Here is a 12655-nt window from a genome sequence, read left to right as displayed (position 1 = left end):
GCCTCTCATTCTATGCAGGGGAAGGCACCTGCCACTGGAAGCCCTGCATGAATCTCACAAGCCTTTTCTAGAGGGGTAGTAGTGTTAGTCCACTGCAAAGCAAATAAACAGGAGTCTAGTGACACCTTAAAGCCTAACAAGTATCCCAGCATAAACTCACCATCTTATGTACAAAGGACATATTCCTCATCTATGCTATCAGATCCTGAACAAAATGACAGGAAGCTTCAAAAGTTTTTATGTTGGTGGCAGAAAGTTAAAGTGAAACAAGTTTCTCTCCTGGCCAAAAGAAGCATGAGAAAGCCTTGTGCCCTAGTTCTAGTTTCACAGGCATTTGTCTCTGCACAAAGTGAGGATATCCAAGAGATCTCTGCCCCAGTCCACTCTGAGGGGTCCATTCATTTCATGCTGTGTGCGCGAGCTAAGATAGCCAGAGCCACTAGGTTAGTATCAGGGAAGAGGGCCTGGGACTTGGATGCAGAACACAAGCCACCAGGTGATAATCTCCTGTCTGAATGCAAGATGCCAATATCTGGGAAACGGCAAGGGTTAGCCAATCCCAGTCTAAATTTTGAAAACATCAGTCAAGCAGTATTTTACCCCAAGGGCAATCAGATTTGGAAGAATCAATAACATTTCAAAGTCCAACACTAACATGTTAAACAGTGTTGCCATTCAGCTGGAACAAAACTCAAGGGAAGTTCAGAAATAAACTCAAAGTCCAATTTTACCCCTGCATCTGTGGTCCAAAGTCTTCCTTGTTTTTCCAAAAAAAGTTCACAATTGAAAGTATGACACTTTCTCTCTAAATTCAGACATGAAATATCTAAATATAAAATTCATAAAAACTGTAAGATGCTCAAAACCACCTCCTTCACATAATTATCTTAAATGGCATGAAGGACACATCAAACACAGTGAGTAAAATGTAAGATGACATATCTTTTAGCATGCAAGTGGCAATGATTCCTTTATTGACCAGTCCAATAAAACCTAGAAAGTTCCCAAAATAATAATTCCGAATGGACATACTCCAGCATCTTTTGTATACTAAATAGCCTTGGTGGTGAGTGCCCGCAAGTCATAGTTGACTTAGGGTGACCCCTGGTGGTGTTTTCATGGCAAGAGACTAACAGAGGTGGTTTGCCATTGCCTGCCTCTGCAACCCTGGTCTTTGTTGGAGGTCTCCCATCCAATTACTAACCAAGGCTGACCCTGCTTGGCTTCTGAGATCTGACAAGATCAGGCTCACCTGGGCTACTCAGGTCAGGGTACTAAATAGCTTTAACCCTTTTCAAAAGCTAACTCTAAATACAAGAGGACCTGTAGAATTCCTCCAATATCACATACAGAGAAAGCATCAGTGAACACGAAAGCGCGCACACACTTAAATGTACTTTGCATAATGCACATAGCCATCTCTGAATGATTTTACTCAGTTCTGATTTTCACAGATATAGGTGAAGCAACACTATTTTCAGTTTGTCTTTCCTGCTTCTTTTTTCTAGGGCTTTGGCATCCACATTAAAGTATACATATTGATAAATGTTTGTAAGCAGGTTGTGCTGACTTGCCACATCCAGAAAATAATGATCTAATGTAGTCCCAGAAAGAATTCTGCATGTACAGGGCTTTTGGTATCAGTGTTAATTCCCTTTATCAAGCTCTAGAGCTACCAGTCCTATGAGGCAGCATCGGGGGGAAATCTTGGTCCCTGTGCCATGTTTGATGGCTCTCTAGGACACCTGCTTGGCCACTGTGTGAAAGAGGATGCTGACCTAGACAGAACAACAGTTTGATCCAACAGGGTTCTTCTTATAATTTTCTATTATATATTTGGGTCCCAACAGCCATACATTCGCAAAAGATACCTAGCTTTAAGCCAGCAATACTTCTACTTGAACTGAAACACCCAATATTTGGAGATAGGTGGAAAGCCCATTTACTTTAACACATTTCTTCTAAAGAGCCCAGGATTACCCTATTTTGCTCTAGACTGAGGCACACTGGCTTGCTGAAAGATCTCTTCCAATTCAAGGTCAATAATCTGTCCACTATACAATGACTCATACAAAAGTAGGCACCTCAAAATTCTATCACATCTGTAAGATAATAGGCAATGCCAACATTTTTAGCTGGGTAATACCTAGATAGCACCAGCATGAATTCAGTCTCCTAGCATGTTAAGTGGCAAGGTTTTTAGTGCTACCAGGTTGATAACTCAGTATTCACTCATGGTCAGACCCTAGATATGTGTCAAAGCCCAGTTTTTGAGAGATAGGGCTGAGCACTTACTTCAGATATTCTGAAAGATTCCAAACCAGAACAAATCTTCCATCAGCGAGTACTGGGAAAACTGAGTAAACTAGGCAATTCTGTATGCTAAAACTATATTATTCTAAGATCTTGCTTTTATTATAAAGCAGAAGCTGATCTGTTCCGATGCATACACTTTACATAAAATTATGACTCCAAAGCATAAAACAAGATCTGTGTTGTATTACACTGCACAGTTAACAACTCCACCACCCTCCCCAACCACGGACCATCAGTTTCCTCCAGAAAATGCTCATGCTGTCACCCAGCAAGGAGTATGTAGCATGTTGCCCCTGAACATTTATGTATTTTATACTCTTATGGCAGCTTACAGAAAACTTTTATATAACTAATTGGCAAACAAACCTAAAAGTGACAAAATGTAAAAAAATTAAAAACAGGTATTAGTTTTTTGTCTGCAAATATAAGATAGCGCCAAGATAAGAACACAGTTGAAAAAGTAATCCCTATGTCCTCATTTCAACCCAAATGTCTCACAAAAAATAGTCTTTCTTCCTTCTTCTTCTTCTTCTTCTTATTAGATCTATAGTCCACTTTCCCCACAAGTGGGCTCAGAACAGATAACAACATTTAAAAGTTACAATAAAAGGTAAAAACAATATATATGATAAAAACATCAACACTTTAGTTTCAGTAAAACAGGCTCTTGATGCAGCACTCACTGCAGAACCCAACTTCAGAACCCATGGGATGGGGAGGGGTGGCAAGCTGGTTAAGTGGACCGCGGAAATCAAAGGAGGGGGAATGCAGACCCCTATCTCAATAGGAGGCCAGCCTCAACCACCATAGGCCTAGCAGAACATCTCTGTCTTGCAGGCCTGGCAGAAAGATAACAAATCCCGCTGGGCCCTGGTCTCCACAGAGACAGAATTCCACCAGGATAGTGCCAGGGCCCAAAAAGCCCTGGGTCTGGTTGAGGCAAGATGAACATCCTTAGAGCCAGGGATCACCGGTAGATGTTTATCCACTGAACAGAGCACCCTCCAGGGAACGTATGGTAAGAAGCAGTCCCGTAGATATGTTGGTCCCAGTCCGCTAAGAACCTTAAAGGTTAAAACCAAAACCCTGAACCTGATCTGGAAGGCCACCAAAAGCCGGTGTAGCTGGTGCAACACAGATGTAATGCGTGCCCAAAACAGGGTCCCCCTAAGGACATGCACCACTGCATTCTGGACCAGTTGCAACCTCCAGATCAGACCCAAGGGTAGGCCTGATGACCATTGCCTGGATCACTGTAGCTAGGTCACAGGTCGAGAGGTAGGGGACACTTTGCCTGGCTGAAGTGGGCAGAAAAACGCAGACTTGGCAACTGCAGCGACCTAAGCCTCCATTGATAAGGAGGCATCCAGGAGCACGCCCGACTCCTTATCATCGGTACGGGCACAAGCAGTGCCCCACTGAGGGCCGGGAGCCAAATTTCCAAACCCAACCACCCACAGCCCAGGGGCAGGACCTGCATCATCACAGGATTTAGTTTCAGTCAACTGTTTTAACCACCCAGTCACAGCTTCTAACGCACTGGTCAGATTTTCTGGGGCGGAATCCATCCATCAACAGATATAACTGGAGGATATCAGTGTACTGATGACAATCCAACCAGAAACTTAACACTGGCTGGGCAAGGGGACTCATATAGATGTTAAATAACATTGGGAAGAGCATCACCCCTGGGGGACACTGCATACCAATGGGTAACACGGTGACAACTGCTCCCTGAGCACCACCCTCTGTCCCCTATCGTGGAGAAAATAGACTAGCCATTGTAAGGTAGTCCCACGTATCCCCACACTGGTGAGGAAGTGGGCCAATAGATCACAGCTGACTATGCTGAATGCTGCCATAAGATCCAGTAACACCAGCAGCGCCTCGATCCAGGTGTCAGCAAATATCATCTGTGAGGGCAACCAATGCCACCTCCGTCTCATGGCCAGGGTGGAAGCTGAACTGGACTGGATCCAGGATAGAGGAATCCTTCAGGAATACCAACAGCTGTTCTGTCACCACCTGCTCAATCACCTTTCCCAGAAATAGGGGGTTTGAGACTGGGCGGTAACTGGCTAGGTTGGAGGGGTCCAGAGATGGTTTCTTCAGAAGAGGTCATACCACCGCTTCCTTCAACGCTCCAGGAAAAACCCCAGAGCTCAGGGAAAGGCTAACAATGGCCTCCAAGGAAGCCTGAAGCCTGTCAGTGCTGGCCTTCACCAAACATGACGGGCAAGGGTCCAGTGGGCAGGTGGTAGATCTCACCCTACCTGCATTTACCTGCATTCTGAAGTTCAACAGAGAAAGGATCAAACACATATGACAGAGGAGGGATTTCCATAGCCTTGGCGCCACCACTCAGAAAACCCTGCAATAAGTGGCTGCATGTCGAACCGCTGAGATGAAGCGAAAAGCAGGGTCTCTCCAACTGACCCAAGTATATATGGAGGTTAATGTGGGAGGAAATGGTCATTCATGTAAGCTCAGAAAGGAATTGGGCCCAGAAACCTACTGGAAGCCAGTGAAGGCACATTACGGCTGGCATAAGATACTTACAGCAACTAGTTCCATTTTGATCCAACTGAGATGCAGAGGAACTTTTCAAAGGCAGTTCCATATATAGCATATTTCAACTGCCTATTCGTAATTTTATATCATGTTCCCCCTTCATTTTTTTCCCTCTAAACTAACACCTAACTCTGTAGACTTTCTTGGTAGGGTGGGTGCTCCAATTGCTTTATTTTTTTGGTTTCCCTTTTCTAGCTCTACTGCAATCTCCTGTTTGGGGTGGGGCAATTATAACAGCAGACAGTATTCAAAATGTAATATAAATTTATATACAGGCATTGTGATACTGGCAGTTTTGTTCTCAAAAGATAAAGATTGGGAGCAGGCCAACCTACACCCAATGTTCTACGTTTAAGACACATGCTGAAAAACCAGCACCAATTGACACTGAAAAGCTTGTGTGTGGATAGAAAAAATACGGTCATTCTTCAAAGCATTCAAGATTGACAATAGATTTTGTTCTCAACCTAGGAGGCCGTCAACTGACTGGTTATCTTTCTGTGTGAAGAAATACAGAGTAATCCTTAACAAGACTAACACTCGGGAACCTTGCTGTGTCCAAGTATCACTTACTGCACGTGGTAGGAAAATTTCATGACGTGCTTGGACAGGGTTTCAGCCAAGGCACTTTGAAGTGTGTGAAACACTTCTCATCGATTTTGCTAGGCTTCTGATCAGTCCCTCTCTTGTGCATTCTAATTAGACCAGCCTGCACTGGTCCAAGACACATTATCTACTTTTCTTTTTACTACAAGCACACATGACTAGCTTCTTCCTGCTTCAGATGGTTAAAGGAATGAAAAAATGATCAAACATTTTAGATCCTGCTGTGGGCTGGAAGCAAAACGCAAGGGAAATCTCTGTATCTCTGTATAAAATTCATAACTTGTGAGCCACAAGATATATATCGGCTATAGGGCCTTTTTTTTAACCCATGTTAACACCACACCAACTAGTCTGGAAAACAATAAATATGATACAAATTCTATGAAAAAATCATAGACCTGTTTACTAACCTCTTTGCTGCGAATTTCCCACTGATAGCAATAAACTTCAGATACGAGCCTCAACAGCGCTTACACAGCTGTCCATAAATAAGTGGAGTTTCCCAAACAAAGGAAACAGAGAAAATTAAACACATTATAGATTTTTTCTACATTGACACCCAGGCACAATGTGTAAGAAATCATAAGAACACCTAACAGCTTCTACTGAGCTTCATCATAGTCGTAGAGGGCAGCTACGCTAGCTGGTTCATTGCAGTCAAAACAGACTAACAAACTAACAGATTTATTGTGGCTGAAGCTTTTGTGATAAAAAACTACTTTCATCATATTATAAAATCTGTATTATATACAAACGTGTAGAAGCAGAAAAGTGTAGTGGGTTATAAAATAAGACTAAGCAATATATGAAGACCAGATCCAGTCTGAAGATTATAAACATTTCTATCAGAATGGGTGCAAGTCACCCCCAACTGGCAAAGCAAACTGAATTGTGCGTACTACATAAACCCCACACAGTACATAAACCTAATCTAACCTCCTCCCAGTCTCTACTGAGCCAAAATTTTACAGTACCAAATCTGCATACAACTTCAACACACTGGTTTCTCCCTTTGAAAATTCTTTCCTAGAACATAACTGTGTTATCAAGTGTCCTGGAACACTAAGATGCCAACTCATAACTCTAGAAAGGCATCTTGTTTGCTTTTTGCAATGTAGTGAGATTACATCACATCACAGACTGAAATGTGAGCGAGGAAACCATTTTTTTTTATTACTGATACTTTCAAAACTATTGAGTAATGTTGTAGCGCCACTGCTTTCCTGTTTCCTGGTACATTTTTGCTTACTGATCTTAAGCTCAAATCTGATCTTTAGTCTAGCAGCAGAAGCCAAGCGAAAAAAGAACTTCTGATCACAAACTGAAAATAGCTTGAGCCTGTGATCACTGAAGATGAGACACTCAAGCAGCTCCCTAATACGCAAGAAACAACATACACGTTTTGTATCAGCATAGCATGGTGCTGTCAGCATAGCATGGTGGTCAGAGTGTTGGACTAGGATCTGGCAATCTTAGGTTCAAGTCCCTCTCTACCATGGAACTTTTTCAGTGACCTCATATCACTCACTCTCACTCATGCTAAATTAACGTACAGGGCATGGATAAAAAGGGGAAGGAAGAACCATGAGTTACTTGGAGAAGGGGTGAAATAAACATGGACTATACAGATAATGGGAAAGAACCACACACAACAGGCAGGTAGCCATAAATTACTGGACTAGGTGCATTAAGAGTACGCTGTGGGAAGCATCCCAAGTCAAGAGAAAATCTGAAAAACCTAAATAAAATATACAGTACATAATACCCATAAAATGAATGAATGCTCAAGTGCTTGTCATTTGCCACAGTGCCTTTACATTCAGTGGCCAGAATAGTGGAAGGTGACATTAGTGCTCAGCGAGCAATTGGCTTGAATACTGCCGGCTTGCTTTCAGCTATAGCTACACACATAAAAGACTAGACGCTTGTTTTCACTTGTTTGCTTTTAAATGAAAGCTGAAAGTACAGGGAAGAGGGCTAGAATATACTAGAGGGGGCCAGGCTTCTGAAGTTCTGTGGCTGCGGCCATTAACAACTATTTGCAGAAACAGAATCCAGAAGTGCAGAAGTAAAGACAGTCACACAGAATTATTTCACTGCAAAATAAAACTCCCAAGTGAAAGGAGTGCCCCTGGAAAATCAGAAGGATGTGATCGAGAGGAGTCTGCCTCCACAGCGCCAGAATTATACCAGGGAAGAGCAGAAGGTCTAAGAAGCATTTTGTAATACACACGAGGCCAAGTGCATTTCACATTAACATGGTTCCTCTGTGTCAAGAGGCAACTAGACGGTCTCCTGAGCAGTCAGCTTATAGCAACGTGTCTTGTCTAATTAAATAAGAAACAAGATGTAGTAATGAAACAGCAAGAGTAGCACTTAGAACACCCTAAAGTGCTACAGAAATATTAAGTGCTTCACATACATTAGCACCATCAACCTTGCAACAATGCTGAAAGCAGGCCCATATTAGCATCTTACTACTGAGCAGCTTGCTCAAAACAACCATGGGCACCTGTAGCTAAGGTGACAATAGGTGACATTTGGACTGGAGGATTCCTGGCTCGCATGCTATTCCACTTTTGTTTGGAATGAAAACTTTCTTCTTTCAAGACAGCAGTATTCAGCTATATGTATAAAGTAAGGCTGAATGTCGGAGATTATTTTAGCAGCTAAGCCAGAAGCAACCAGACCCACAATATCTTATCTGGTCCAAGTGTTAACAGAAGGGCGTCAGACCTCAGAGGCATCAGGTCAAGAATGTTCTTTATTTGGAGGCAAATTCCATTAGGATGAGAGTCTCTTGACTGAGTGTTCACTCATTGACCTCTTAAGACAAGACACACTTTTAAAATTCAGTTATTCTGGAGAGACAGGGTAAATTTTTTGCAGTAAAAAAGTGAGAGGAAAACATCACAGAGATTATTGATGTTCTAGTCATTGGTTTAGCAGCAAAAGAACCATCTCTGCTAGACTGCTTCAAGCATTTTGCTTTCAGTAATGAGTAAAACAACTCCAAGGGCTAAACGTAGCACAGACAAGTCCTATTCCACGGACAGCCCATACATGAAAGAAAAAAATAACCTCTCTCACTGCTTTCCTTTTTCCTCCTGCAGAATATTCTTCATCTACATCTACATCCAGGTCATGCTGTGATATTCGAAAACAGATGAGAATTACCAGATGCAAAGAAGACACAGCCCCAGTGACTGTTTTGTAGCAGAGGAGGTTTCAACAGGTGCATCTTCACTGTTATGATAAGCTGCACCCCCTGAAATACCATCTTCTACAAATGTTAAAACTGCAGGAGCCCTGCTGCCCTCTTTTGCGTCTAGTTATCCTGCAGGGAACAGGCAAAAGATGGAAATATGCAGTAAAGAATATAAATTAGGTCCGTATCATAAAATGGGATTAAAGGTGGGCAGGACGTCAGATAAGGCTGAAGACTACAGTTATCGAATTTAGCAGCTGTTGGTGTGTCCTCCTTTCTGACAACTGTTGCAATGCTGCCAGAATCCCACTCCTACTGAAAACATTTCTTACATGAGCAAGAAGCAAAGCCACAATGAGATACCCAGTAATATTAAAAAGTGATAGAAAGGTACAAAGATGACAGGTCTACAACCTTTCCAGGAGCACTATGAGAAGGGCTGATGTGCCCATAGACATTAATGCCCTGCAACAGCAGAACAGAAGGACTCCTCCCCAGTGAGAGAAAAAAAAAACTTCCTTGCCTGCCAGCACCCAGTTCAGGCACACTGAATCTATCCTTGCCTGGTTTGCTGGTAAAGTAACCCCAAATTGAAATGACTCTGCTAGCCAATGTGCATGTTTCCAACCCCCCAAATTAAACCTATCCAGCTTGCCCAGTGTGTGTTTCTTCAACTCCAACAATGAATCCATCTCAGCTAGCTTGCCAAGAAGACACTGGACCCTAATTATTCAGGATGCTTCGACCCACCCACCCCACCTAGTTCGCCACTTGTATTTTAACCACCAAACCATCCTAACCAGGTGACCAGTTGCATTTCAACTCCCCCCCCCCCCACACACACACCCCTTTGAATCCGTGCTGTCTGGCTTGCCAGTTGCATTTCGACCCTCGAACTAAATCTCGCCACTGAATACTATCCCCCCCCCCATTAAAGTATCCAGCTTGCCAGTAGGTGCGCCTGCCCCTCAGCCCCCCAAACTTAAACCACCCTCCTCTTTACCCCCTCCCCACACGAAAACGCTCTCCAGTTGTTGAGCTTGGAAATGCCCAAGGCCCCCTCCCCAAGGCCCCCTCCCCAAGGAAATCCCCCCGTTTGCTTTCCCCCCTCCTCGACATGCCTCTCTCCTGCGCGGCTCCCCGGTGCGTTTCTTCATCTTGAGCTCAGCCGATCAGCGCCCTCTTCCCCCCCTCCCCGCCGCCCCCCACTCCAGGGAGGCCAGCCGGGGGCCGGGGCAGCCCCCCAGCCGTGGCACTGTCACGCCTCGCCCCGGCTGGGCCGGGCCGGGCCGGGCGGCGGCTACTCACAGTCGAGGTGCTTCTTCTTGGGGCCCATGACTTCGTGGGTGGTGGCCTTGCAGACGGCTTTGGCGATGGCCGAGCCGGTGACACTGTGCTGCGCCGCCGTGATCCGGTCGGTGATCGACTGGCCCGACATCATGGTCGCGGGTCGCCCGTTCGGCCTCGGCGAGGGGAGAGAGGCGAGCGAGAGGAGGAATTTCCCGACGCCGAAGCAGCGCAACCCCCCTCGGGAGCAGGAGGCGGAGGAGGAGGAGCGCCGGTCGCCGCCCCACCGAGGCCCGGCCCAGCCGGCCCGGCCCCTGCTGGCACCCGCGGGGACTGCCGAGGGGTTCAGCCGAGGCCAAGCGGAGGGGACCCCCCTGGAGGGCGGCCGAGACGCCGACGACGCCTCCCTCGCCGGCCGGCCGGCCTCCCAGCCCCGGCTCTGTCCGGCTTCACCGCCTGGGGGACGCTCGGCTCGGCTCGGCTCCCTGCCACGCTCTTCTCGCCCCTTCCCTTCCCTTCTCACGTTCCCACTCCCAGGCAAAATGGCGGCGGAGCTGCGGCGTCAGGTGACCCGGCGGCCACCATGGCGCTCCTCCCGCCCGCCCGCCCGCCGTTAGCCAGCCAGCCAGCCAGCCAGCCAGCCGCCCCTCCGTGCCCGCGCCAGTCACTCCCCCTCAGCCGCCCGCCTGGCCGCGGGGCCGCCGTCCTCTCAGAGTCGGCGCCCGAGGGTGGCTTTGCAGGGCAGGGAGATAAAACGCCCCGATTTCAGAGCGCCTGGTTGAGCTCCCGGCCAGGCCCCGTTTTCCCCCTCACCGCCCCAGACAATAATGACTCTAGGCCAAGCCCATTAATTGTAATGGGTTTAGACGGGACTCCTTCTGCACTAGAGGATTTGGGGCAAAGCGCTGAGGAGGTGGAAGAGCGGCGGACCGCTTCAGAGCGCAGGAGACTGAATGTTGCTTTTCCTTTTTTTTAATTTATTTAAAAAGCCACCTTTTGAAAGTACAAAAGCGGAGGGAAAGCTCCCTCCCACCTCTGCTAGTTATCTGCTGGGAATTTTTGCGTAATTTTAAAAATATATCATACATTCTTCGCGATCAAAATAGAAAATTTATTTATCATACATTCTTCACGCTCAAAATACAGGAGATATTTTCAGGCTTTGTTGCTCTGCAGTAGAACAGCAAGACTGAGTCCAGTGGCTTCTTTCTTTCTTTTTCTTTCTTTTTTTTTCCTTTTCGATATTTATGGTCTGCCTTTCTCACCCAGACACAAGCCAGATTACACAATGTGAGTCAGTACAGTCAGTTCCAAAGACATTTAAAGTATATACATGCCAATTTGCAATGCTTTAAAACCAGCTGAAGACATACTGAAACAGAGCATGAGCAATTCTGACATGTTAAGCAACATAAGATCATACTTATAGCAATAGTGGTAGAGTCTATCATACTTAAAGGACAGTAGTAATTTAGTAAAGTCTATGGTCCCTATCCCTTTACTGATGGGTCTCAAGGAAGTTGACTAGTGAAAGCTTCTACCCTGAAAATCTTGTTGGTCTCTGAAGTGCCACTGGACTCAAATCCTGCTAAAATATGGTGTGCCCCCACCATACAGTGAAGAGAGAACAGGACGACCCCTGCCACTTTCTTGAGTCACGCTGTTTAAGAAAGTGGGTGGTTGGCACAAAGCGTCTCCCAATAAAAAGGAGAACATCTCTTCCATACTCTTATACATGAAAACCTACCCTGTCTCTCTCAGTCAAGCACACACATCATTTTTTACTTCTTGTACTCATATTACAAAAGTGCATCACAATTTACAAAACTTCTGTTTGCTTTTCTGCTCCTATGCATATCTATAGTTAATCCTCAAATATACCAAATATCCCCTTTCGTCACTTGTAGAGCCAACTATTATAAGAAATCTCAATCCATGGTCTGTGATAGCTGTTACATACAACCAGTTCAAAATCAAAAAGAGTCCAGTAGCACCTTTAAGACTAACGGACTTTATTGTAGCATAAGCTTTCGAGAATCACAGTTCTCTTCGTCAGATGACGAAGAGAACTGTGATTCTCAAAAGCTTATGCTACAATAAAGTTGGTTAGTCTTAAAGGTGCTACTGGACTTTTTTTGATTTTGCTACTACAGACTAACACGGCTAACTCCTCTGGATATACAACCAGTTGACTCCTATTTGGATATCTACAATTATGTGCGAAACAAGACTGGACATAGGGAACTATTTGTCAAGCCCCTAGTCAGTCCATCTAGATTAGTGGTTTTTACCTGACTGGCAGTGGTTCACAGGCAGACCTTGGAAAGTCAATGCCTGCTGTTGAAGATCCTCTAACAGGAGACATCAAGAAAAGAACTGAACCTGATGTTATGCTCCTGTTACAAATGCAGAAATAGATGGTGGCCGTTTTCACACTGCTTACTGGCCACGAAACATCGCACCAAGCTCCCGGAATGACAGGGTCTTCCTGGCACGATTTCACGGTTCTTACGCAAAATCGCGCCAGGAAGACCCTGTTGTTCCGGGAGCTTGGTGCGATGTTCCATGGCCGGTAAGCAGTGTGAAAATGGCCATTGTGTGTTATTCATAAGTGTAGGTAAACCTTTTCTTCGAGGCCTCAGAATTTAGCCATCGTTTACCAAATTC

The 12655-nt window shown here is 45.2% G+C and overlaps 1 protein-coding gene across 2 annotated transcripts in view; it reads right to left on the bottom strand.

The window, feature by feature from the left end:
- The window catches only part of LOC129341623 (phosphatidylinositol-binding clathrin assembly protein-like), a 67282-nt gene extending 56781 nt beyond the window's left edge, over positions 1-10501 (bottom strand). Inside the window, exon 1 of one of the 2 annotated variants that reach the window (XM_054996904.1) lies at positions 10010-10501. In XM_054996904.1, the coding sequence (XP_054852879.1) occupies positions 10010-10142 (133 nt within the window). In that variant the 5' untranslated portion in view covers positions 10143-10501. The remainder of the gene's footprint in view (positions 1-10009) is intronic. The other variant, XM_054996903.1, reaches the window with a different exon arrangement.
- Between the last annotated feature and the right edge of the window lie 2154 nt (positions 10502-12655).

The sequence above is a fragment of the Eublepharis macularius genome, chromosome 13 (genome assembly GCF_028583425.1).
Source record: "Eublepharis macularius isolate TG4126 chromosome 13, MPM_Emac_v1.0, whole genome shotgun sequence".
In the NCBI taxonomy this organism is placed as follows: Eukaryota; Metazoa; Chordata; class Lepidosauria; order Squamata; family Eublepharidae; genus Eublepharis; species Eublepharis macularius.
This window is presented reverse-complemented; position numbering and strand designations above follow the sequence as displayed.